At 47.6% G+C, this 27,446-nt stretch overlaps 1 protein-coding gene across 1 annotated transcript; it reads left to right on the forward strand.

The window, feature by feature from the left end:
* The first annotated feature begins 194 nt into the window (after positions 1 to 194).
* Positions 195 to 25,130, forward strand: SMARCB1 (SWI/SNF related BAF chromatin remodeling complex subunit B1). Its single transcript, XM_089775125.1, has 10 exons — positions 195 to 347; positions 7,915 to 8,026; positions 8,515 to 8,544; positions 12,015 to 12,144; positions 13,314 to 13,451; positions 15,573 to 15,700; positions 16,357 to 16,523; positions 17,017 to 17,207; positions 23,472 to 23,603; positions 24,730 to 25,130. Exons 1-10 carry the CDS (start codon positions 255 to 257, stop codon positions 24,767 to 24,769), a joined length of 1,161 nt encoding a protein of 386 aa, XP_089631251.1. The 5' UTR covers positions 195 to 254; the 3' UTR covers positions 24,770 to 25,130.
* The last annotated feature ends 2,316 nt before the right edge of the window (positions 25,131 to 27,446 follow it).

Genomic DNA, 27,446 nt, shown 5'->3' on the forward strand with positions numbered 1-27,446 from the left:
GGGCCGAGGAGCTGCCTGTGGGCGGGACCCGCAGGACACGTGTCTGCCGGCGCCGCGCGGGAGCGGGGGGCGGGGCCCACTCACGTATGCAAATCCTCACTGGCCCAGGCTCCGCCCCGACCGAGCGGCCCGGGCCCTGGGGGGGGGCGGGGCTCGCTTGTCGCGTGGCCCCGCCCCTCGGGCGGCTAGGGGGGGGGCGGCGCATGCGCACGGAGGCCGGGGACTAGGCCGCAGCCCCCGCGCCCGCCGCCGCCATGATGATGATGGCGCTGAGCAAAACCTTCGGCCAGAAGCCCGTCAAGTTCCAGCTGGAGGAGGACGGGGAGTTCTACATGATCGGCTCCGAGGTGCGCCGGGGGCGGGGGAGAGGCTGGGGGTGCGGAGGGGACTGGCGGGGGGAGGGGGAGAGGCTGGGGAGGGGGAGAGGCTGGCGGGGGGAGGGGGAGAGGCTGGGGGTGGGGAGGGGACTGGCGGGGGGAGGGGGAGAGGCTGGGGGTGGGGAGGGGGCTGGCGGGGGGAGGGGGAGAGGCTGGGGGTGGGGAGGGGACTGGCGGGGGGAGGGGGAGAGGCTGGGGAGGGGGAGAGGCTGGCGGGGGGAGGGGGAGAGGCTGGGGGTGGGGAGGGGACTGGCGGGGGGAGGGGGAGAGGCTGGGGGTGGGGAGGGGGCTGGCGGGGGGAGGGGGAGAGGCTGGGGGTGGGGGAGGGGACTGGCGGGGGGAGGGGGAGAGGCTGGGGGTGGGGAGGGGACTGGCGGGGGGAGGGGGAGAGGCTGGGGGTGGGGAGGGGGCTGGCGGGGGGAGGGGGAGAGGCTGGGGGTGGGGAGGGGGCTGGCGGGGGGAGGGGGAGAGGCTGGGGGTGGGGAGGGGGCTGGCGGGGGGAGGGGGAGAGGCTGGGGGTGGGGAGGGGGAGAGGCTGGGGGAGGGGAGGAGGCTGGGGGTGGGGAGGGGGAGAGGCTGGGGGTGGGGAGGGGACTGGCGGGGGGAGGGGGAGAGGCTGGGGGAGGGGAGGGGGCTGGCGGGGGGAGGGGGAGAGGCTGGGGGTGGGGAGGGGACTGGCGGGGGGAGGGGAGAGGCTGGGGGTGGGGAGGGGACTGGTGGGGGGAGGGGGAGAGGCTGGGGGAGGGGAGGGGGCTGGCGGGGGGAGGGGGAGAGGCTGGGGGTGGGGAGGGGGCTGGCGGGGGGAGGGGGAGAGGCTGGGGGTGGGGAGGGGACTGGCGGGGGGAGGGGGAGAGGCTGGGGGTGGGGAGGGGACTGGCGGGGGGAGGGGGAGAGGCTGGGGGGGAGCTCGGGGCTTGGCTGGCGGGGAGAGGCTGCAGGAAGCGGGCGATACGGGGCAGGAGGGTCTGTCCCTGGGGGTGGAGGCTCTGACTGAGGCGAGCTCTCCCCGCCTGTGCGAGCCCCCAGGAGCAGGGAAGAGGCGGCCCTAGCTGTAGCTCGGGGCTCCCACTTTTCCCATTGTGCTTCTGAGCTGCCCCCTTGCAGGGAGGGGTGAGCACCTGATCGTAGGATGAGGGAGCTGTCATGTTCCCCAGATGCTGCCCTAATTGCTTAATCCAGAAGAGGCTCGGAGGCGTTGCCATGTGAGTCTGTACCTAAAAACCTTAAACAACAAATGGTCCTGTAGCACCATAGAGACTAACCACAAAATACAGATAGTGTCATGCAGGTGCCCAAGAAGATGCTATCTATATTTTTTTGGTTAGTCTCTAAGGTTCTACAGGACCATTCATTGTAAATGTTTTTAATTCAGAAGAGTCTCTGAAGTTGCTGCCCCTCTTTAGGAAGCCTGGTTCACAGTGGCTTGTAAGGGGCATCTTCAGCACCCACAAGATGCGTCCGTGGAATGCCCACATCTTGAAAACTCTCTACGGAAATGGAAATTCCATCAAATACTTGATTAGTTTACTAGCTGCTATTTAACATGATACAGAGGCAGTAAAGGGGGAAGTGACTAGTCAAGTAGTGACTCAACTATCCAAGAAGCCTAGATTCTGTACATGACGACTGGAAGATGGCTAATGTGATGCCAATATTTAAAAAGGGCTCCAGAGGTGATTCTGGCAATTATAGACCAGTAAGTCTAATGTCAGTTGAAACTATAGTGAAAAATAAAATTGTCACACACGTATAGATGAACATAATTTGTTATGGAAAAGTCAACGTGGTTTCTGTAAAGAGAAATCCTGCCTTACTGATCTGCTAGAGTTCTTTGAGGGGGGTCAACAAACATGTGGCCTAGGGGGATGCAATGGATATAGTATACTTAGATTTCCAGAAAGCCTCTGACAAGGTCCCTCACCAAAGACTCTTAAGTAAAGTAAGTTGTCGTGGGATAAGAGGGAAAGTCCTTTGTGGATTGATAACTGGTTAAAAGACAGGAAACAAAGGGTAGGAAGAATTGGTATGTTTTCAGAATGGAGAAAGGTAATTAGTGGGGTCCCCCAAAGTTCCCACTGAGATCAATCCTATTCAGCCTATTTATAAATGATCTGGAGCAAGCAGATAAACAGCGAGGTGGCAAAATTTGCAAATGATAGCAAACTGCTCAAGGTAGTTAAGACCAAAGCAGACTGTGAAGAACTTCAAGAAGATCTCACCAAACTAAGTGATTGGGTAATAAAATGGCAAATAAAATGTCATGTTGATAAATGTAAAGTAATGCACATTGGAAAAAATAATCCCAACTTTAAATACAATATGATGGGAACTAATTTAGCCATAACTACTGGAGAGAGAGATCTTGCAGTTGTGAATAATTCTCTGAAAACATCCACTCAGTGTGCAGTGGCAGTCAAAAAAGCAAGAAGAATGTTAGGAATCATTAAAAAAGGAATAGTGACTGACAGAGGATATTTTATTGCCTCTATATAAAACCATGGTATGGCCACATCTTGAATACTGTGTACAGAAGCCTAAGGGGGTATATGATAGAGGTCTGTAAAATCATGACTGGTGTGGAGAAAGTGAATAATGAAAAGTTATTTACTTATTCTCATAATATAAGAACTAGGGGTCACTAAATGAAATTAATAGGCACCAGATTTAAAACAAACAAAAGGAAGTATTTCTTTACTGGGCGCACAGTCATCCTGTGGAACTCCTTGCCAGAGGATGTTGTGAAGACCAGAACTTTAAGGGTACATCTATACTGCAGAGCTATTGTGCTATACCAGAAGTATCCTGAAATAGTTATTCCACGTCTATTGAAGCAGCCTGTTATTTCAAAATAGATTTCAAAATAATGGGCGGCTTATTCTGATGTCCCAGTAATCCTTGTTCCGTAATAAGCCAAATTCCAAAATAAGCTATTTTGAAATACACTCAAAATAAGCTACACAATTTGCATATCTTATTTTGAGCTAAGGCTGCTGTGTAGACACATCCTAACAGGGTTCAAAAAAGAACTAGATAATTCATGGAGGACAGGTCCATTAATTAGCCGGGATGGGTAGGAATGGTGTCCCTAGCTTCTGTTTGTCAGAGGCTGGGAATGGGTGATGGAAGAGGGGTCACGTGATGAGCATTCCCTGTTCTGTTCGCTCCCTCTGGAGCATCTGCCATTAGCCACTGGCAGCAGAGAGGATACTAGGCTAGATAGACCTTTTGTCTGTCCCAGTATGGCCATTCTTGTGTAGAATCCGGATGTGCTTCCAACATCTGTGCTGTGCTGGCTGTGAAGCTCTGGCGGATGTTTATAGCTACGAGGACTTTAGGACAGGGCCGGGGAACCTTTTTTTGAAAAATAAGTGCATGGCCACAGACAAGTGAGGAAAACTGAGGCTTATCAGGTAGTCAAGTCAACGACTCGCGTTCTCCCCTCCCTCCCCCACCGCCTCTGATACAGGGGCAGCAAGGAGGGTGAAGCAGGAGTCAGTGCTGCGGGGGAGATGGCTTAAAAGCTGTGTCCCCCCAGCGCTGTCTCCACGGTGCTGCCTTCCCTTTTCCCCTTGCTGCTGCCTCTGTCAGCGTGGGGGGGGAGGGGTAGGAGTAGGGGAGGCCTCCAGCAGCAGCTGGGACCCCATGCAGACAGGGGTTGCTGTTGGCCGGGCAGGCAGCCCAGCCCAAACCCAACTCATGCCGGGTCCAGAACCAAACCCCACTGTTAGCTCTGCAATTTAAAAGGCAGTAGGAACCAGGCAGCCTGCCCCTTGGCTCCTATTGCCTTTTAAATTGCAGAGCTGCAGCAGGTTTTGACCCTTAACCTGGCACAAGCTTGGACTGAGCCAGGCTGCCTATTGACTACTCAATTAGTAAATTAACTTTATTTTAACATCTCTGTCCCAAGCCTAAGGGTCTGGATACAGGTAAGCCAGGGAGGGAGGCTGCATCTGGCCCGAGGCCTTAGATTCCCCACCCCTGCTTTAGGAGTTCTTCAGTTTGCGTGATTGGGTGAGAATGGGAGTAGAAGCTGAGTCAGTGGTTTTCAGTGAGACTGGCCATATACAAAAGTGTAAGCATGTTTAAGTGTTAGCCTTGTTGAGGTGTAAGACTTAACCCAAACCACGATTGTGTCTGTTCTCCAAGTCCCAACTGTCTGAGCATCATCACACTCCTTAACAATGTTATTGTGGCTGTCTTAGCATTTGTAGTAGAAAGATCCTCAACTTTCCAAAAACTGTCTTGTGATTAAGTTAATAGAAATGGTAATATTAAGTTCAGGCTTTTGCGAGGAAAATCCAATGAATGCTCCCAGAGTTCTCATTGTTTTGGCACACTAAAGTAACTACTTGCTGAAGCAGTGCTTCTTTCAGTCAAAGAAGTTTCACTACCTCTATGAATTGGCTCATGCCTCTCTGGGCACCTGGTGCTGGCCACTGTTGGCAGACAGGCTACTGGGCTAGATGGACCTTTGGTCTGACCCAGTACGGCCGTTCTTATGTTCGTTCTTATGTAAGAACCTTTGATTGGCTCAACAGTATCAGTGATCTGGTGACATTTTTTATTAGGGGATTGTTACGCTTGGCGCGCGACCCCCCCCCCCACACACACACACAGGTAGGCATCTGTCCTTGGGGGAGGGCGCAGGAGCAAACTGAGGGCAGGTTTTCTGGCTGGGGCAGGGGGGGAGGAGCAGTCGAGGGGTGCAGGGTCTCAGTCAAAGAAGTGGGGGGTTGGGCTCGGGCTTGGACATTGGAGAGGACCTAATGTGGCGGGGGGGAGAGGGTCAGGCTCAGATGGCAGATAGGACACAGCACAACCAGGATGGGGGTGGGGTTCAGATAGAGGAGGGGAACCAAGGGTGGCGGGGGTTGGGCTCTGATGGCGGAGAGGTCTTGGCACAGCCCAGGAGGGTTCAGGCTCAGATGGCGGAGGGGACCCAGTGCAGACCAGGTGGCTTGGGATCGGGCTCGGCTGGTGTAAAGGACCCCAGAGGGGAGTGGGCTCAGATGGCAGAGGGGACCCAGCGCCGGCAGCTCTTCCCCAGTGGTACAGCCCCTTGGGGCATGGAGCAGGAGCTAGACCAACATGCTCAGAAGGGAGGACTGAAGTAGGAGGCAGATGATGTGATGTCATCACTCTGTTGTCCCAAGGGAGAGAGAAAGAGAGAGAAGACACAGGAAAATGTGTATTTAGCGCTGTTAAAGTGGGGAGAGGAGTCTTGTCCAACTTAGATCTTCAGCTGTCTATTTTTAACAGTGACAAGGTTCTGGTCAGTGGTACTTCCGAAAGAATTGGAAAAGTTGTAAAATGAAAAAGCGGAGATGTTACTCTTCTGTTCGCTAACCAGTAAGATTGCCATCCTGAGGGTATGGAAGGAAAAGGCAGCTTTCTTCTCTTAGGGTACGTCTAAACTACATGGCTCCATCGACGGAGCTGTGCAGATTTGTTGTTTTGGCAAAGGCAAATGAAGCCGCGATTTAAATGATCACGGCTTCATTTACATTTACATGGCTGCCGCACTGAGCCGACAAACAGCTGATCAGCTGTTTGTCGGCTCAGCGCGCTAGTCTGGACGCTCCCCTGCCGACATCAAAGCCCTTTGTCGGCAGCCCCGGTAAACCTCATCCCACGAGGAATAACAGGGCTGCCGACAAAGGGCTTTGATGTCGGCAGGGGAGCGTCCAGACTAGCGCGCTGAGCGGACAAACAGCTGATCAGCTGTTTGTCGGCTCAGCGCAGCAGCCATGTAAATGTAAATGAAGCCGCGATCATTTAAATTGTGGCTTCATTTGACTTTGCCTATGTGTCTAATCTGCATGCCTCTGCCGACAGAGGCATGTAGTCTAGACACAGCCTCAGCTACCAGCTGAATTCTAATCCTATTTACCAATAGACATCAAGTAACAAAAAACTGTATAAGAAAAGCTAAAACTAGGCTGCACTTTAAACTGAAATTATGACCATGTCTCTATGTGACCACCTCCATGAGGAGAGTCGCTAACAGCACTGGGAGCCTGGTTCATACTGATGCTTTACAGTTCTGTGTAACTTGCTTCACTCAGGGTATGTTTTTTCACACCCCGAGAAAGTTACAGTGCTGTAAAGTGCCAGTCTAGACTTAGCTTAATATAGAAGAAAAGCCTATTATATGACATTCTGCAGGCTGCTGGTATGTTACTGCCATAAGTGTTAGTTTCATAGTCTTGAAATAACCTTATTGTTCACTAAAGCTTACTGTAACCTTTAGTGCTTACATAAAATAACACAGGTGCAGACATTATGCCAGGAAGAATGAAACTGCTTTACAGATGTTGACTGAATTTTAAAAGAGATTGTTGGCAAGTGAGTCATTAATTTGTGATTTGTGTTTGAAGTCTGCATGTTCATCAGAGCATTTAAAACACAAAATGCAAACCAGGTCTTAAGTTACTAGGTTCTGAACAAAGAAAAATGTTGCAAACAGCAAAGGTTCAATATAAAAAATGGTAGTGGGGGAATAACTAGAGTCCTGTACAAAATCTGTGTCCGCATCTATAGCCACAAAAATGATAGTTGTGGCCCCTGCTGCTGTCACTGATTTATAGATTGATACGCAGGGATATCCACACATTTACATGGTTCTAGATCAGGGGTGTGAAAGTATAACCGTTTAAACGGTTAATTGATATGCCTGGGCTCCCACCCCCCTGTTTCCTCTATATCAGGGCCAGCAGCGTAGAAGTGGCAGCTAGCTCTGCTGGAGCGGGGCTGCAGGCGGGAGCCAATATGCACAAGGAGCTGGCTTAAAAACTGGCTCCTGGCATACACCAGCTCCCGGGGAGCCAACAAGAAGGAGAGGCCTTAAGCCATTTAGGCATGCACCAGCTCCTGGGGAGCCAGCTGCAGTGCTGCAGGTGTGCACAACCGTTTTACTGCTGAGAATTTAATCAGTTACCTAATTACCTGCATTTTAACATCGCTATTCTAGATTTAAAATTTATGTCCGCATCCATAGCTGCAAAAATGAGCGATGGATATTAAGTGGATATCTGCAGATTTGCAGTGCTCTAGGAATAACAATAAAACTGATAAAATACAAATTAAGATGGGATTCTCTCTCGGCTAAGAAAAGGAATGCTGGTCAATATGAGTTTTGTTTCCTAGGCTTTGTCTACACTGCCAGTTGAGCAAGAAATTTGTCATTCTGAGATGCTTAATCCCGTGCCCCCTGAAAGACAAAAGTCTTGTTATGGCAAAAGGCTCATTGTCAGCAGAAATCCTGCCAGGTCCAGAATGAAAATCCCGCTCACAGGGTGAAAGTATTTTGTCATCAAACAGAGTTCACACTGCGTAACTTGTCACTAAAAGCTGTCAAGTGTAGACAAAGCCATATATTTCTTCATAAGTCTTGGTGTTGTCTAAGAAAGTGTTTTGTTGCTGATTGAGTGCTGTATTTCACCAGCACAAAGAAATCAGTATGCCTCAGATTCTTGCTGGACACACCTTCCGTTTGAGCTGCATCCCTCAAAACAAACCTTCTCCTTTTTGCTCATAGGTGGGGAACTACCTACGTATGTTTCGTGGCTCCCTGTACAAGAGGTATCCCTCTCTCTGGAGGCGACTAGCCACGGTAGAAGAGAGGAAGAAAATAGTTGCATCTTCACATGGTAAGAAAAATAATAAATATTCCAGAAAGGACATTTTTTAAAAATGAAATAAGTACATTCTTAAAAATGCCCATAAGTTTCGATTTTTATTGAAGCAGCTGTATGTGTTGAATTGCAAAAGATTTATAAATTTCTAAATTAATTCCATATAATTTCACTGGGCATAAAAGGCTTTGTATGTATAATATGTACACACAACCCTTTTGTGATGTTGCAAATTAATTTTCTTCTTGAGAATGAGGTGCTTTGTCTGACCACAGTTCTCTGTGTAGAAGGGTGGGAAGAAAGTTTCCAGAATTAGTGTTGTTTAATAGTTGTATAAAAGACAATAAGAATCTTGTTCTCTCCTTGGCAAGAGAAGCAAATAATGAAACAAGGTCCCTTTAAAAGATAGCCTTACAAGCTACAGGGCTGGAGTACAGCAAACCTGACATGTTATGGATTTATGTAGTTTTCTGCTAACTTGTTGCTTTTTATTCTTTCAACAGAGAATCAGCGGACTCACAGCCCCAGAAGATGTAAGACTTCTGCTTATATTCATACTTTAACTGGAGAAAGAATCACTGTTGTGGCCCCTGCTGCTATCAAATATTATATTCAGATGTTTAATTATTTTCTCTCTTGGCTCATCACACTCATGTGAAGAGTGGTATAATTCTTTTTTCCCTGTGCTTACTCTTTCCTTGGCTCTTGTCACTTTTAAGAGGGAAGTTTTTTCTGTGTTTCCACTGACTGTACTTCCTAATCCATGGGCTCGTCTCTTCTTTTTCAAGGGATTTTGTGGGCATGCAACATACAAATGGTTCTGCCCCTACTCTGTTCTCAATTTTTGTTGTTATAGCATTACTGCAATGGAATCAGGCCTTTGTTAATTTTTTTGATAGGTCCGTTCAGCGACTCAGTTCTGTGATTAACCTTTATCACCGCTTTCTGACATACCATTTGTGCGTCCAGGGTTCATTTGTTTCTGGGGTATTCCTTCTTTGCTGCAGTGGGTACTCAAATGTATCACACCAGAGGGCTTCAAGTGCACATCAGAGCTTATGGCCGAGATGGCATTTACAGACCTCTGTGGCACAGTGAAAGTAGAGTGCTGTTGTTTGGCCTTTTTTCATTCTGAGTAGAGGTCTTGCCTCCAGAAATGTCTCTGCGCTATTTGTGGATTATGATGTTGGATCCAAGAAAAGCAGGTTAGTAGGATTTCTTTAATAGGAATTCCGGGCCAGAAATCATATTTTTAATAGACTGTGCATTAGCTGTAGCTCTGACAGCTTATTTTAATGAGGATCTAAGGATTTCTGTTGTTTTGTTTCAACAACACTACTACATCTGCGTTCTTCCTTTTGTCCTTCAAAAAAACCTGTTTGATGCTATAACTAATGGATCTGGAAGCGCTGGGTTCATGTGTGTGTTTGTTACAAGCCTCGGTCTGTTTTCTGTGGACTCTGGTCCATGTTTCAGAGCCAAACGCCCTGTTCTTGATGGTCTGCTCATGATGCCGAGTTATAGGCGAGTTATATAGCAGTTACACATAGCAGAGTTATAGGTGGTAATCACTGCAGTACCTAGGTAGGGATGTGTGAGGCAAACTATGCTCCAATAAATCTGTTAGTCTATAAGATACCACAGGACGACTTGTTGATCATGCAGAAGGTCCTCCTTACTTTTTCGAGGCTGCTTTCTAATTCTGCGTGGCTGTTCAGCCAGCAATAGCAAGCCAGCCTGGGTTCCGAGGTAACTTTGGGAAGCCAAAACATGTTATGCAGAGACACCGTTGTTAACACGTGATAGAGCCCTGCCATTACTGTTTTTGAACACTGACACTGTTCAAATATCTGTCGCTAGTTGGCTGTCCCAAGGAAAGTACTCATGAGCCACTAGACCCCTGTGCTCTGGACAGGGTGTGTCTTGGGGAGAGCCAACATTGCAGGAGAGACCTTATAATTATTACAATCTACACATTCCCCAGGTTGTGCTCATCCTAGAAGATATTCACACTGAGGGTGACAAGCGGAAGCGGGGAGGGGCTAGTGGTGGGAGAAATTTGTGGATCTTTTGCAAGACTGCAGCTTCTGCCCTGGCCCTTATGTGGCTTGCCTGTTTGCAGCAATGTTCCTTTCTGCCTCCATGATGGCACAGTGGTGCAGACATGTTACCCACAATGGGGCAAAGAACCAAGATGCTCTGCTAAAGAACCTGTGGCAGCGGATTGCCCAGTATCTCCATGGGACTTAGACCTGAGCCCAATTAATGTGAAATGAGTGTCCAACAGCATGTTACACCTCTCGAACTTGTGTCAGTATGAGCACCATACAGATCTGCAATTGCTTTCTGCAATCATCCTGCCCCCAACTACTTGCTTCAGCAGTTCTCCTAATGAAAGTCACTTTTTGGGGACCTGCTCTGCTGTTTGTGCTTCCCCATGGTCTGACTGCTGTGACTGGTTAGCCTCGTCTACGATAGCACAGAGCGCCTGACTGCGTGCATTTGTGGATGCTGAATCGTCCACTCCCTCTGGTTCCTCTCCCCCTTCAACACCTTTGTCCATGTTTTTTGTTCACTCTTGGCTGTCACAGCCCCACCAAAATCTTTGAGGTCTTTGCAGTGGAGGTGTCTTCATTCCCAAGTATCGTATCCAGCTCATTGTAGAATCAGAATGTTGTGTGCTCAGCAGTGGAGCAGCAGTTTGCCTTTTGTGCTTTGTGCAGCTCTTTCACTTTGAACATGCACTGCAGTGCGTTCCGGCCTTGGCTTTTTTGGGTCCTGCATCTTGATGTCTGCCCATCAGTATCGTGATTTCTACGGTTGGAGCACAGGAACAGCCTCCTCTCCTCAAACGCTGATGAGGTCCAGCACCTCAGCATTGCTCCAAGTAGAGGGCTGCTTGGAGCAGGCGATGGAGCAAGCATGGTTCCCTGGAAGGATGCACTGAGAGCACTCCATGTGTCACTGAGCAAACAGCAAGGGGGCTTTCCAAGTTCCCAAGGAATGTAAAGGGCCTGCCCGAGGGTTGGTCACCGAAGGGCAGTGTAGTATCTGATGCGTGGAGATGGGAGAAGAGGCATTAGGACAGGTACTGGAGGCCAGTTGTTGTGCAGGGCATGCACACTGGCACTGCAGCGCTGTAGCCATGGCACAAGAAAGCTCTGTGCTTGTTGGAAGTGGTTTTCCTAGAGCACAGCAACTGCTGGGTTTATGCGCACTGTGGACATGCCAGTGATTCATGGTTATCCAGATCAAAGGACTCTCCCTCCATTCTTAGCCTCCCAAGATTTTCTCTTCAATTTGTATCTTTCCACTAACCTTAATAGGCTACCATTATCATTTGCTGGGTTGTGCCAGAGTAGAGGCTTGGCGTGAGTCTTTTCTGGCTAGGGAGGGAGCTCCTACCTGCCTAATCAACCCTTCCTGTTGTGAGGTGGAGCAGAATGTTGTAGCACAAATTACAAGCACACTTTTGTATCTACAAACACATCAATTCATAGCCACAGGCTGCAGTCATATCTCAAATGACTGTCAGGGTCAGAACCTCACAGGCTTTCGTAAAAGACCTTACTTGTCATTTTTATGTGCCCGTCACATACGGTCATGGGATTCAGTTGCACATGCTTTGTGGTTCAAGCCTCCTGCTTTCCCCGGTGGCTGGGGAGGGACTGGGCCTGACTGGCATGTTACCAAAGTAAAACAAACTTGCCTAACCAGCCGGACTGAGCCCAGAACTAGAATGCATATTCTCTGGAACAAGGACCGTCTTTGTACAGCAATGAGCATACAGGGGCCAGAGCCTTTTGGAGCTGCTTGTGCACAGGAGTAGACCACCTAACTCCTTCTCTAAAATGAAATGATTTAAAGGGACAGGATGAAGGAATCTGAGCTATTTGCAGGTTTTTAGATGCTCTCAGTAAACGTTAACATTGCCAAACCCCAGCAGGCAGAATCATTACTTAGTTCCACGATTGACAGTATTTCCAATGCTCTTTGGTCACAGATCACGGTTATACAACACTAGCTACTAGTGTGACTCTCCTGAAAGCCTCTGAAGTGGAAGAGATCTTGGATGGAAATGATGAGAAATACAAGGCCGTGTCTATCAGCACAGAGCCTCCCACTTACCTCAGGTAACAAACACCGCTGAGGGCGAGTCGGTGTAGAAGTGATTGGAAGAGCTATTTTTACAGTGTTTAGTGGAGTATCTCTTGTTCTCTGTGTTCCCTGACATTGCTGACTCATTAAATTAAGATCTTTGATATGGAAGGATTTGATTGTGGGCATACAGGTACCTTGAAATTTGGTAACATTGCTTACCTTAGAATTGCTTCACCCTAGGATCTAGTGAATGCTCGGGGGGGAAGTACATCCACATTCTGCTTCATCAGGGTGTAGAATAGAAATAGGTGCGTACTCCAATGGTCACTTAATCTGGTATTTAAAAATGGTGCATGTGACTAGCATTTTTCAGCTGGGGCAGAAATAGAATATAGACAATGACAGTCTCTTAATTAAGGGAAGGAGTGCTTTCTAATGGTTAGAGCTTGGTGAGCTAGGAGCTGGGTTTCTAGGTTGACCATGGGCAAGTCACTTACCCTTTTTGTACCTTAATTTCCGTATCTGCAAATTGACTTGCCTTAGTGGGATTATGTATGGATACAAATTAATGTCTGTAACACATTTTGAGGTCCACAGATAAGAAGCATTATATAGAAGGACAAAGTAGTATCACTTAGGCCCATAAGTCCTGGCAATGGATTCTTTATTTGGCCCAAAAAGGATGGGTGGAAATAGATTACAACAGTTTTTCTCAGACTGTGCTGACAAACTGGAAACATCGATACGTACAACACATACAATCAGTGGACCGCTGGGGCTCCGCATAAATTTTTACGCATGTAAAGGGCTCTGGAGCCCAAAGAGTTTGAGAACCACTGGATTAAAACCAAGTGAGATCAAAGAGAAAAGTCTGGCCAATTAATTGGAACAATGGTATATGCTAAATAAAGTGCTGTGAGCTCCCTCAGGTGAGCACTGTAGAAGCACCATGTGTTATCAGATGGCTACAATTACTTTCCAGAAGGCCAGCCCCGACGCTTCCAGCTGGGGTGGGATTTCTCCATTCCGCCATTTGGAGACTTATGAATGGAACACATTGCACCATGTAACTTTCAGGTTCTCATTGTAAGAGCCTGCAGTCAGGCTGAGAGCTGTGTATATAATTGATCACACCTAAAAAATGAGAAGTAAATACTCAATGCTTGAACACCGAGCTTTAACGTGATGTCTCCTCCTGCAGAGAGCAGAAGGCAAAAAGGAATAACCAGTGGGTGCCAACCCTACCCAACAGCTCTCATCACCTGGATGCTGTGCCATGCTCAACAACCATCAACAGAAATCGCATGGGCAGGGATAAGAAGAGAACCTTCCCACTCTGGTGAGTCAGTCACCTGCTCTTGGAATCTGCTAAATTTCCCTGCATGATGGCAGTTGTATAGAGGATGCCTGAAACAGGCATGTTGCATTGTTTGTTTTATGCCTTTAAAAATGCCACGTTATGCTTAGTGATAAAGACCTGGCTGTCCCCAAACTAAGACACTTGGTTAGGCTGGGCTTTTTGAAGCTAAGTACTTATGCATCAAGCATGAAATTCACCGTCGCGTAGTACACGAGGCCCTGTACATTAGGTCTTCGTACCATATAATGCTTCAGGAAACTTGAATGGCACACTGACCCCTGCATGAGGTGAATTTCACCCCATGTGATAAAAGTTCAGGGGCAACAGAAAATGCTTTGCCTGGTTAATATTTCATGCACCGTTATGGGTGGCCTCCTTTGCTGGTCTGTGTTTCTACCACTGCTGTCTTTCTCAGAACTTTCAGATCTGCAGCCCTTGGCAGAGACCAAATGGTGTTATAAAATGTATGTGGTGCCATAGAGCTAGCTTAGCATTCTGTTCTGCACTAACTGAAAGAACTAAGGCGTTAGTGTACAGTCCCCCAGAGTTTCAGGGAGCTGTGAATATTGTGCGGGGGGGGGGGGGGGGGGGAGGTGCGTATAGTCCATGCAAAATGACAGCAGGACCATTGAATTGGTACTAGGTTTGTTTAATTTGAAGTAGAAATGGTGGCAGATGCTTAATCACAAACTTCATTTGGCAGCAAATTGGTATATGTGTTAATAAGTTATTAACCTAATTCATACGTTATCCTGTGGATAAGGACACACCAATATTAGGCTGAAGAAGTCAGATATGGACAAGGGAGGCTGGGCATTGTATGAATATTCATGACAGGCCTTAGCCCATAAGAAGAGATTTGGACCATCACTCGTTTGGCATGTCAGGGACAGAGTAAGGACCCTTGTGGGCAGCCACCTGTCTCATAACAGCAGAACCCAAAAAAAGGATGTGAGCCTTTGAAATAGAATGCATGATACGACTTTAACACTACACGAGTGTTAGCTTCTTATTTGTGTCTTGAAGCACTTTTATTAGTGCAGCTGGTAAAGTTTGGCTTTGCCCTTGGCAGGAGTGCCTTCATTGTACACATCACAGTTCCCAGCCAGACACACAACTTGTGCCCAATTGTCAGCCTTCAACGTAAATGTGACTGTTTTTTTTGATAGGACACACACAGCCCAGGCAGCCATGCAGGCTTTCCTGGGCTGTTCTTTGCCCTGCCTCCACACTCTCTCAGGATGGGCCATTGTCAGGAGCAAGGAGATTGTCAACAAGGATATGATGGTGGTTATGAGGTGCACGTTTGTCCTGTGGGCACTAGACTGAGATTGCTGCTCAGTTCACATGGAACAGTAACCAACCATTCAATAGTAATGGTCTTCATTTGCTAAAGATGTGTTCTGAAGTTGAACACCATGGGCAGGTCTACACTGTGGGTGGAAGGCCAATCAAAGCTATGCCATTTGAGCTCTACTAGTTGCAAAATTTAAGTGGGTTTTCTATACTGGATCTCCCCTGTTGATTCTCCTTATTCCTTTTGTTCTGGTGGAGTACTGCAGATGACAACATCCAAGCTATCAGTGATCAGTTTAGTGGGTCTTCACTAGACCTGCTAAATTGAACCCTGGTACATGGCTCACTGCAGCCATCCATCTGGTAGTGAAGACAAGCCCCGTGCTTAGAAGAGAGATGTGTATCCCACAGTGATGAAAGTCACATTACATGGTTATTCTCCTGCTGTTAAATAAGTCCTTTATTTTTCTGCAACTTAGCAGCTAGACAGTGACTCATATGATTTTATACCTTCCATAAATGACTTGTCCTGGAGAGTTCAAAAGAAGCCAGTCATGCAAACTAATTTGAGAATCTTCCTCCTTGTATTCTCTAGGATAATATTTTACCATAAGCACATTCAAGGTGAAAATGAAACCCAGTGTCTGTTGTTGCGGTGGACCTGTAAGCTTATGTTTTCAAGCCCACGCAAAGGCTATGATTGTCAGAGGGAGGTACTGCTGTTAAATCCTGTCTCTTCTCTCACGGACACTGTTGAACCTTTTACTAAGGCCTGATGTTGGTGTTGGCGTGGTTTGTTTTCAGCTTTGATGACCATGACCCAGCAGTGATCCATGAGAATGCATCCCAGCCAGAGGTTCTGGTTCCAATCCGACTGGACATGGAAATCGATGGGCAAAAACTCAGAGATGCTTTTACGTGGAACATGAATGGTATGTAGACAGCCAAGTTTTGTCTAAGGAGCTTGGAGGGATTCAGTTGCATCCATACAATGACAAATGTTTTTTGATATAGACACCCCCTGCCACACATGGGCAAAGCTGTCAAGGAGTCACATTTCACTGGGATTCCATTTCAATGGTCATGTCTCGCCCTGGATCATATGTCCTTCCTGCTGGCTGCAATGATCAGTAGGCACATGTGTATAATTTGAGGACATCTTTTGTAACTGGCCTGTTTTCCTGACCTGATTCAGTGATGCCACAGTCCAGTGTCCCTGAACTCATCTGGTATGCAGAGGAGATACGAGTACAAAAACACAGAAAACCCATTTCCATAGTCTCATTCATCTGTGTGTTAGATTGCAGCAACATTGTTCCCATAGGAACAAATAGTAAATAGTGTCCATTCCTTAAGTCAAAGTTTGTAGATTGTTTATGCCCTTAAAAACCAGAGTCTAAAAACCTCCTTTTCCAAGGAAGAGGTTTACTAGAGACTTCCTTCTGCGTGGTGGGTTGCAGCAAGAGGCTCAGTGCCTTGTAATTGGTGAGCGAGCAGAAGGTTCTGATTGCTGCCTGCTCTGACTGAATTAAGGGGGAATACCGGCGTGTTCAGATTAAATTGGTTGTCTGTTCTTCACCTCTGACAGAAAAGCTAATGACCCCGGAGATGTTCTCGGAGATTCTCTGTGATGACCTGGATTTGAATCCTCTGACCTTTGTCCCTGCTATTGCCTCTGCAATTCGACAGCAGATTGAGTCTTACCCGACGGACAGCATCCTAGAGGACCAGTCTGATCAGCGAGTTATCATTAAGGTAATGAGGGAGGGGGACGTGACCTGAGTTAAATTATTTTGTAGAAGGCTGTTTGGGGAAGGAAAAGCACATGGGCGCCGCAAGCTAGGAGTTTCTGGCTCCCAGTCCTGTGTCTGGATCACATCTCTATGCACTGTGTTGAGGCCCTGGTGGCAGACTGGTGAACACTGCAGTCCTACACCAGGAAGTGAAATGGTGCTGTAACATGTGAGCTCCAGAGGGGGAAGTAACATGGTCGTGTTTTGTGGAAGGGAGCTAGAATTCCTCACACATCATTTGGCTGCCCAGCACTAATAACAGCAATAAAGAACCCGAACACAGTAGTTCTAGACGTGCATGGAGTTGGTTCGACCATGTATCTTCTTTGCCCCTGAAGTTTTACCACATGCCTTAAATAAGCATGATCATGACCAGGTAATGCAAGAGATTAATATGTGTAAGAGCATTTGAAATGCAGACAAATCTGACTTGTGTTTTATGACATTGTGTACAGCTGAATATCCATGTGGGAAACATTTCCCTGGTAGACCAATTTGAATGGGACATGTCGGAGAAGGAGAACTCCCCGGAGAAGTTTGCACTGAAGCTGTGTTCAGAGCTTGGGCTAGGTGGGGAATTTGTTACCACCATCGCTTACAGCATTCGGGGACAGTTGAGCTGGCATCAGAAGACTTATGCCTTCAGGTACAGAACATGGTAGTCTTACCTTATTGGAGCATGTGGCCTCGACAGAATAGTTCTGGAAAGGTTTGGGGAGAAGCTCTCGTCCCTTCCTCTTTCTCCTGTTCTATAAGTGTCAGTCAGTCAGTTAAATACCTGCCTCTAAATTGCCTAGGGAGGTTGTGGAATCTCCATCCCGGGAGATTTTTAAAAGCAGGTTAGACAGACACTGGTCAGAGACGGTGCTTAGTCCTGCCATGAGTACAGAGGACTGGACTTGATAACCTCTCAAGGTTTCTTCCAGTCCTGTGATTCCTTGTTAAAAGATATTCTCTGGGAAACAGTTCTGCCGATATACCCGTGTCTCCTGTCTGGGGTTCTTCAGCCAGGCTGCCGGCAGTACAACCGCATGGCTGGGAAGAGCTGCTGGCCTGGGTTGCTGGCTCCTTGGAGTGGTGACACCACACTTATCTCCTATGACTGCAGCGCCTTCTGGGAGTAGAGCCCTGCGGGTCAGCAGAGACCACGTTCTGTCTGTGGGTGTCCGCATCTGTGTGTAGACATCTGTATCGGCACTGCACTCTCCCTCTAAGTCTCTTGCGTTCCCTCTGCTGCACTGATCATTAACCAGGGTGTTGTAGGTATTTTTGGAGCGTAATGTGGATTAAAACACCCACTATAGAGCTCTGCATTGGCCACAATAAAAGCTCGTGCAATTCCAAACCTGCTTCCTAGCTGGCATGCAGTGACTACAGGATTTACATATCCTGAGGAGACAGGTGTTACAGGCAATGGCAGGTTCCGCTTGTGAGATGTAGCAGTCTGTGGTGTTAGTATGTGGATGGCTTTTATCCTTTCTGTTTTACCTTCTGTTATATTACAGGTATGGGAGTAGGGGCTAGGCATTGAGCTAGTCTCTGAGCTGGCTTGGCAGACTAAACTCTCATCTTTGTCACCCTGTGTGAAGGGTCAGAGCTCAGCACTTGAGAGATGTTTTGTGGGGCCAGCAGCAGCTGGAGGAAAGGAAATACCTAGCCTTGGTTTTTAGCAGTTCTGTGTGACCATTTCAGGCTGTCACAATTGTACCCCACAGTGCTTGAAAGAGAACTGCACCCTGGATTGAAGGGGTGGGTAATGCCTAGGGATTGATTCTAGGGCCGGGATGGGCAATAATATTTGACTGGGGTCCACTTTAGAAATATTTGAAGTGGCCCCAGGCTGCCCTGAAAGTGAGGGGAGAGGGGGGAGGTGTTCAGGCAGAAAGGGCAGGGCCAAGGCACTTCCGTGCTCCCCACCCTGATTGAGCTGTGGGTAGGGGGGTGCGTGAACTCTGCCTCCACCCCCCTTCCAGAGAACCGCCAGCTGTTCTGAACCTCCATGCAGGAGAGGAGGAGACTTCACATGCTCCCCAGGGCAATCAGGGCCTGGGGTCGAGGGGAGCATGCAAAGGCTCCTCCCTCCCTGCCCCCATCCTGCCAGGAGTATGTGGTGCTTCTAAGTGCCATGCACTCCTTGCAGGGCAGGGGCAGGGCTGGAGAAGAGTTTGTGCACTTCCTGCCCCGCCTGCAGTCCCTGACTGGCCTGGGGGCGGTGGGAGCGCAAGGTCTGTCACTCCCTGCCCTCAGGCACAAGGTGCTTAGAGTCAACTGGCAGGATTAACTAAGTGCCACATGCTCCCCTGTCCTTAGGCCCTGATTGGCCTGGGGACGGGTAGTGGCAGGGCCTCCACGGGGTGGATCAACCCACTTGGCAGGCTGAATCTGGCCTGTGGAGGCCCTTTTGCCCACTGTTCCAGGGGATGAGGGAGCATAGAAGCAGAAAACAGGAAATAGCTTTTCAAGGTTCTGAGACCTTCTGGAGTTAGTGTAGGTGTAATAGGCTAGTCCGCAGAATTACTCTGCTTAATGGAGCAAATAGAAGTAATTCTGTGCTGGCACTTAAATTCCAAGTTTGACATGTTTATTGTGTACAAGGCAATCCTCAGTCTGCCTAGTTTGTTAGAGTTCACGTTGTGTTGTGAGAACTCTCTAGCCACTACAGTCACGTCTGTCAGCTTTGATTACGTTAGAAATGTCCCTGCCAGCTTGTATCCTTGGCACCATCGCATGACTTGAGCATATGTCGGTGTTACAGTAACCTTCTGCCTTTTGCTCCTGCCAGTTGTCATGGTCTTTGTATGTTCCAGACTTTCCATAACCTGCTTCATGGCTGCCTCTTGTGGAAATAGCTCACTGAGTGCTGTAGACCAGCAGCTTTTTTATTCCTCATGTGCCTCTTGGCACTTCTCAGTTACTTTTCCTTCAAGAATATACCCAGAAGCAGTGTCATTCCAGTTATCACCAGTGCAATGTTTGTTAGAGGCTGGAGGGAGACAGTATAAACCAAAGGTTAACATAAAATACTCTCTGCTTAAGTTTGGAGAACAGCCTGTCTGCAGAGGAGTTCAGGAGTTTGTAGTTACAGGTTTCAGCAAGAGTACAGTCTCATTGTTAGAGCTTGTGGGCTTGTCCTGTGTCCTGCTGCTGGCATTCCCTCTGTTAGCATCTCTGGATGCTATTTATACCTTCCTTTTGTTACTGGAATCTCCTGGTGCTGTTTTTGGCATCATTGCCAGAAGGGATTTTGATCTTGTTCACGCTAGAAAAGCTGCAATGTTGACAGGATTGTTGTGTCTTTCCCACTATCTTCTAAACTCCTCCTGGTAGAGTTGAACTCAGTAATTGGGAAAATGTTGTAGGCACATCTGCACTATTGCCTCCACCAAGACAGAATTACAGATGTGTTCCTAATTGTAGGTGTAGTCCCTGAGATTGGGTAGAAGTACATCCCAAGCTCTGTGTAGTGGTGTCGGAAATAGTTTTATCCTGGCCATACTAGGGAGTAAACTCTTGGAAAACACTGGGGTAGGGGGACTGTCTTTTGGATAAGCCACAGATAACTATTGCTCCATTCCTTAGAAGTCAGTTTAAATTGTTTTCTGCCCCCCCCCCATTATAATGTATCTCCTATCCAGAGGAGACTAGCGTTCCTTGATGGCCATTCTTCATAGTTCTTGTCCCTTACTGCTTCAGAGGGGTCCTATAAACTTGCTAACGTACCTCTGCTTCCCATTTATCACAGATGGCCTGGTTAGGGAGGAGGTCATTTGCGAGTAGATAGCTATTGTTCCCAGGAAGCTGCTTGCATGAAAAGAAAATAGACCTCCCTGACACAACTTAAAAAGCAGCGAATGGTCCTGCAGCACTGTAGAAATTAACAAAACATGTAGATGGTGTTGTGAGCTTTTGTGGGGACAACCCACTTCTTCAGATGAGTGGAGTTAAGGGGTCATAGGTACAAATAAATAGCAGAGAAAGAGGGGATGATGAGGGAAAGAGAAGGGGGAAAAAATGTCAAGTTGAGTGTCCATGTTAAATGAGGCTAATGGAGTGGGCTCTGCCAGGTACTTAGAATACTTAGAGCCCCTCTTATTAGCCTCATTTAGCATGGGCACTCTGACAGTTTTTTTCACTATTTTCCCCTTTCTCTTTCTCTGCTATTTATTTGTACCTGGAACCCCTTAACTCTGGTCATCTGAAGAAGTGGGCTGTGCCCACGAAAGCTCATGATGCCATCTACATGCTTCGTTAGTCTCTAGGGTGCTGCGGGACGATTTGCTGCTTAAGATTTTTTTCAGTTAGGGTGTGTCTAGACTACAGGGTTTTGTCGACAAAAGTGGACTTTTGTCGACAAAACTATACCTGCGTCCACACTGCCGCTGAGTTCTGTCGACATAACGTCGACAGAACTCAGCAGTTTTGTCGACGACGGTAAACCTCATTCTACGAGGAATAACGCTGTTTGTCGACAGTTCTGTCGATAGAAGGCATTATTGCATCTACACTGTCCTTTGCATCTACACTGCCATGTCGACAAAGCGGCTTGCTTTGTCGACAGAACTGGATGCAGTCTAGACGCTCTTTGTTGACAGAAGCACTGTCGGACAAAACTTCTGTCGACAAAACCCTGTAGTCTAGACATACCCTTACAGACTAACACAGCTGCTCCCTGACAAAGGCAGTTCTCCCAGACAGTGTACAGTAGGCCCCATGGTCCCAGCTGGTGGCTCTACACCCTGGCTTGTTAAAGCCAGTTTACCAAGGACTTTCTACATGGCCCTGATTCTTAAGGAGAGTTTTTACAGAGCGGGTGATTACAATAGGTAGACCTCAAACTTCCTTTAAAAGATAAAGGAACCTTATCGCAAACAATGAAATCAAAATGTTGGCTGCTGCAGGGAGAGGAGGCCCCAGCAGAAGAAAGTAATCATCAATACTCAGACATCATCTCTTGTTTAAAAAAACACTAATTGAAACCTTGTTTTGTTTTTCTTAGTGCAAATGTCCTCTTCCGTCTGCTTCTCCTCCAGCAGAGGGGTGGCTTTGAAACCTTGTGATTAATGATATTTGGGTTCTGTGGTTGGTTAGTTCCTGAATTCCCAAACCACACTAGTGGTGGTTGCTAAAGAGAGACATTCCAGGGATGTAGGAGAAGGGTCTGCTGTAGCAATATCAAAAGAACATCCTTAATATCTCCAGGGACTGTCGGAGTCTGAGGAGTCATGCAGATCTTAATCGGAGTCTGAGGGAGAGGTGAAACCGAGCAGTTTTGTGGGATTCTGCTTTTGCTGGTCAGCATTGTTAGTGCAAAACAAGGACAGAGTCAGAAGCAGGGCAATGCGCCACTATACTGAACTACTTTATACAGTGAGGTGTGGGTGGGGGAGTAGCCGTAAGTAGGACCCATCAAGTTCTCCTGTCCCTATAACTTATAACCTGTAGTGACTAGGGATGTAAAAATGAATAAAATATTAACCATGTAAACAAAAATTCTATTCTGAGTGGTTAAAATGGGCATCCGAGATATCAGAAGTCGATTCAAGTGAGGCCTCCTCCCTTGGATTAATTTGATTGGAAAGGGGTATAAAGGTTGGCCATTCTAGATGAATAGCTTTGCTGCAGATAACCCATTTCCATGGTGATCAGCAGTTGACTGGTGTCTGTGACTCAGAGAGCTGGGATTAGCTGCAGAGAAGTGATAGGATCCTACCCTGTGTAGTGGTGTTCCTGTGAGAGCGGCCAGATGTGGCTCTGTGCACCTGTGTGAAATGCTTGGAACAAATATTTACACTGTGACGTGCCTGGATTCCCAGTGCCTCAGTGTACACTCACCTAACCACAGAGTTCTAATTCTGAAAGGGAACGGGAGTGAAGACTGCTCTGAGCATCTGAAGGTCAGGGACTGTCACTCATGTCTGGAATACCCAGTGCAGTGGAACCCAGTGTGTGACGAGGCTCTCGAGTCAGTGGCAGTACAGTGTTGCTTTTCAGTGGGAGGCAGCATTAATTGTTGACACCAGGTCTTGTAAACGGAAGGGCTATCCAGAGGCTGCGAAGGAAGAGCGATCGTATTGGGTGTACTAGGCAACTCGGCATTACCCCTTGTATTTTACATACATTGAGAAATGCTGGCAAGACCCTCAGGAAGACAGACTCTCCCAGATCGTGAATGGCACCTTGGATACGACACAGCTTTCAGCATTCATAGACTGATATGATCTTTTCCTTAGTGTGATCATTGACCCTGAATGCCATCTGTCCATTAGCCGGTTACATCATCTGCCTTGGGGTGGAGAGGGGAATCTGAGACTGGGATTGGTATTCAGAACCTTAATGGCTCTCTAAACTGCAGCCCTCATACTGTTTTTAATATTGGTCGTATGCTTCCGATGGCCCATACCTTCTAAAATAAGGACTTGTTTAGTGACAAGGAGTCCTGTGGCACCTTATAGACGAACAGATTTATTGGCGCATAAGCTTTCATGGGTCTTTGCCCATGAAAGCTCATGCTCCAATACATCTGTTAGTCTATAAGGTGCCACAGGACTCCTCGTCGCTTTTGCAGATTCAGACAAACATGGCGACCCGCTGAGACTTGACTTTTTTTAGTGTTTGCTTTGATTCTTCCTCTGCCACTGGAGCATACAAGAGATGATGGCTTTGAAGTATTAGATTCATGGAAATCCTAGGATCCAAGAACTGCCGTTTGTCTACCAGGCAGGAACCAGAATGTACCAAGCAGATGTTATAAAGCTCGTCCTGACAGAGCTGAGGACCACTTAGTAACTCCCAGCCCTTCGTGCCCCTCTTAGCTCTGGGGCAGTGCCCAAGGGAAGCAAAAAGCCTGTGCGTCTTGCTGTTGCAATTCAGATTTTGCTGAATTTTGTTTTGTCTTGACCTGGTGTTTTAGTGAGAACCCTCTGCCAACCGTAGAGATCGCCATTCGCAACACAGGTGACGCTGACCAGTGGTGCCCTTTGCTTGAAACCCTAACAGACGCAGAGATGGAGAAGAAGATCAGAGACCAAGACAGAAACACCAGGTGCGGTCCCTTTGTACAGTTTTTATTCTGGTCCCTCTCCTCTCTAGGGTAGAATTTAAAAGCTTTGAAGTTTTATTTTTCTCTGCTGAGAGCCAACTGGCAAGATTTCAGATTGATACACCAGAAAGAGGGTTTATTTCCCCTTTGCTTCAGGATATTAAACTGTTATCACTTCACTCTGCTAGTGTCTTAACATTTTCTTTTTAACCCTCTCCTGGTTAAAGCTAGCTCCCGTTGGATGCAGGAATATCTGAGGCCCATAGGAGTGTTAAGATTAAATGTCCCATTTGACTAGCATCCTAACAACGCTTCTCTCATATATCTGGTGATGCGCAGTTTGAAGTGGGAGTAAAGTTGACTGCACTTCTCCCTGGTTGCTGGCACAGACAGGAATACAGTTGTGATAACAAGAGCAGCTTTTGCCCTTGTAGGGAGAGACTTAGAAAGCGGCAATGTTAAAGGTGTCAAACCTGCCTAGATTAGAAGTGAAATCTTCCTGGCTTCAGAGTTGTCTCCACAGGATACTGAAGGTCATAACATTGAGAGTATAGTGCAGGGGTGGGAAAAGCCCCTCCCCTTCCAGCCAATCAGGGCCAAGGAGCTGGGGAACGTGCAGTGCGGCCTGAGGCCACTTCAAAAATTTCGGAAGTGGTCCCTGGTCAAAAATTGTCCACCCTGTTCTAGTGGTTCTAGCCACAACCCCGGGTGACTCAGAACTGTGGAGACCCTGCCATTTGTAGCTGATAACTCTCCCCCAGTCATTTAATACTGAGTTTGATAAGACTGTGACCTTCTGTTATTCAGCTGTAAGCTTGTGTAATAAAGCTGAATTGTCAGTGGCTGATGGAGGTAGAAATACAGCTCATACATGAGAACACGTGGAAATGGGTAACCAGGTTTCTCCACAATGGCGGAACTGATATACGCTCCTACAGAGCTGTGCAGATGGGAATGAGGTTCAAGTAGTACAACCGGGCTAGGGTGTTAACTGGCAAGTAAGTTTAGCAGACTGTGCAGTAACTTTCCCTTTGGCATCTGTGGGGGCAGTGTGGTATGAATCCAGGCAGATCTTCTAAGCATTTTTCCCAACACTTAACTGTGCCTTTTTTCCCTTTGCTTCCTACAGGCGCATGAGACGTTTGGCCAACACTGCTCCAGCCTGGTAATCCTCTCTGCCGAGAGAGTGGTGCTCATCCTACAGACTCTGTCTCCACTCCGCTCCCCCAAGAGGTCCGAGGGTTGGCAGGGGTTTGTCTTGCATCTTTCTGGCCCAGAATGAGGGGGTTACATTCCACTTGCTAAGCAGTTCAGAGTATTGCTGACTCCCTTGCCCCTACTTTAAGACCATGTGCTGAGAAAGTTGCATTAGCACATTCTCCTTCCTAGGCCTGTGGCAGCTGTCAGAGCCCTCATGTACCTGTATGTGGACTGAGTAAAGATTCCTTTTTTTTTTATTATTATTGTATAGGTGCAAAGTGCGCTGTTAGAACTTTTTAAATAAAAGGAATGCGTAGTCGTTGGTTTGAATCAGTAGCGTACATGCAGGCCTCCCGTTGCTCGCGCTCATGCCAGTCAAGCATTTCAGGGGCTTAGTGCTAGGCCTTGGAGCTCCTCAGGCTGTTTCCGGCCCTGCTCCTGCTCCCCAGGTTTGCAGGGGGGCTGGATGATCACACCTGGTGCGGAGGCCTGTCCTCTAGCTGCTCATTTTGAATAGATCTAATAGGCTTCAAAGGGAATCTTGCCCAGTATTGTCTTTTGCTGTGGGACTGGGCTTTGTGACTCAGTGATGTGGGAATAGCAAAGATCATGAGGCCTCCATAGAATGTTAACATTTTCCGAATCGTGAAGGAGCTGCGTCTGTTTGGTGCCCTCAGGGTGATCAAAACCAGCCGTCTCTCTAATTATCTCGGTGCAACTGGAGCTCGGCTGATATGCTCGGTGAACATGGCTGCTGCCAGGCTTTGAAGCTCATCTTTGTCTAGTGTTACTGTGGGTTGGTTGAGAGCCAAGTTGGGGAGAATACACCAAGACTCCCCAGACTAGCAGGGAGTGAGACTGCAGACTCTGCATTTCAGTTCTGACTTAGTTGCTGAAACTGCATCTTTCCTTCAGCAAAAAGCCACTCCTGTAGTCACTGTGAATGATCACATGTAGTCAGTCCCTCCCTTGCTTCTAACAATCATGTGGTCACTGGGAGTAAAGCTGTATTCACCCATGACCCAGACACTTTGGTACCAAGATTTGATCAGGCTGGTGAGAAGAGACAGCTGCCCCTTCCCACTGGCAGTTTGATTTAGCTGCTTATAAACAAGATATAGAAGTATCAGCTTTTGGGGTTTTTTTATTTACCTGGCAACAAAGGCAAGCTGGTTGGCTGCTTTGCTAGAACTTGCACTCCTTCCCCAGGAAAATTGAGAGAAAATGTAGCAAGCAGGGAAGATTGTCTGTATAATCCGACACTGATGTCATGGCTCTTGTACTAAAGGAGGCTGTAAAACCTCTTCATCCTTGTCCACCCGCACTTCTAGCATTGTCAGAAATCTCCTTTTAGCCTGAGTGTTGTCATGCTGCACCTTGCACCATGGCAGTTTGAAAGTGAACAGGTTTCTGATGGGGGGGGGGCACTAGGCTGTGAGAGGGAAGATATAAAATTCAGATGTCAGGGAGTTACCAAAAGCTATGGACTTCAGATTCAGCTGCTCTGTCACTGCTGTCTTACCCCCTCCACTAACCAGCTATGCTGCCCAAGTGCTATTTCCCTTTTACCAGTAGGTTATTCCAACAATTTCCTACTGTCAAAAGCTTGACTGCTATGCAACTAAGCTTAGAATTTAAATGAGTAAATTTCCTTGTGACCCCCTCCTCACCATGAATGGGGCTCGGTAGCACTCGATTTTTCATTGTGTGGGTGCTAAGGCTATGCTGGCTTCGCGGGGAGAAGTCTTCAGCCTCTGCTTACAGCAACACTTGATGCAAGCAGCAGAGAATAAAGTTTATGGCTGATCATTGAGCTTTCTTTCCCTTCAGGCTTCTACTGTTTGGCTTCTGCTAACAGTGATAGTTACTCACCCCACTCTGATTCCAAGGTCACTGGTGCTCTTCTAATATAAACTGTTTGTATTAGTTAAACGGGTGCAATTGTGCATGGATCCTTAGTTAAATGGGTTTCAATTTTAGATATAGTTCACAGGCATTTACACAGGTTTAGTGCAATTGGCTTTTTACACAGTGTAACTTTGACTGTAGATACAGCCTAAAACTTATTGCTAGGCTGTACAGGGGCAAGCCTTGTTATTTAAATGTAGTGACTTAACAGGTGAGCCACTGAACAGAGCCTCAAAGATTGAGCTGTAAGCACTGTTAGAACCTGGGGCCACAGCCTGAAACAACCCTGTGACTTACACCAATAAGGCCCTTTGTGTCTTTACGGATCCTGCATCACCCTGAGTTTGTCCAGCATCAAGGGGACATATTTCCTCTCCATGCAGCATTCAGGCTCCCATCATCCTTGTGGTGGAGCTCTCTCTCTGGAGGTAAATTCACTCTGCCTTCCCTGTTAGAGCTGAATGCGAAATAGTTTCCCCTTAGGGACACTGCCCTTGCTAAGTCTCAGACTAGTGCCTACGTAATGACTGTTCTAGGTTGCCGCTTTCCCAGCCAGGTGCAGCCCTGTCACTGAAAAATAAAACTAGGGGGAAAGGAGAAGAGGGGCAGAGCTGAAGCAATGCGCCCTTGTGATGCTCTAGGACTGGGCTGGCTGGCATGTTGCAACAGCTGAACAACGTGAAACTTCATGCACTTCCCTGGCATTAAACAGACACACATACCACTTCTGCACATATG

Source organism: Pelodiscus sinensis, chromosome Z (genome assembly GCF_052426305.1).
Source record: "Pelodiscus sinensis isolate ZL-2025 chromosome Z, ASM5242630v1, whole genome shotgun sequence".
Classification (NCBI taxonomy): Eukaryota; Metazoa; Chordata; order Testudines; family Trionychidae; genus Pelodiscus; species Pelodiscus sinensis.

What these genes read in the sequence shown, in the direction of transcription:
- SMARCB1 (XM_089775125.1), top strand. Translation starts at nt 255, where the DNA reads ATGATGATGATGGCGCTGAGCAAAACCTTCGGCCAGAAGCCCGTCAAG. An exon ending in AATAGTTGCATCTTCACATG is followed by an intron (nt 8,027 to 8,514) that starts GTAAGAAAAATA and finishes TTCTTTCAACAG; the next exon opens with AGAATCAGCGGACTCACAGC. An exon ending in GACCAAGACAGAAACACCAG is followed by an intron (nt 23,604 to 24,729) that starts GTGCGGTCCCTT and finishes TGCTTCCTACAG; the next exon opens with GCGCATGAGACGTTTGGCCA.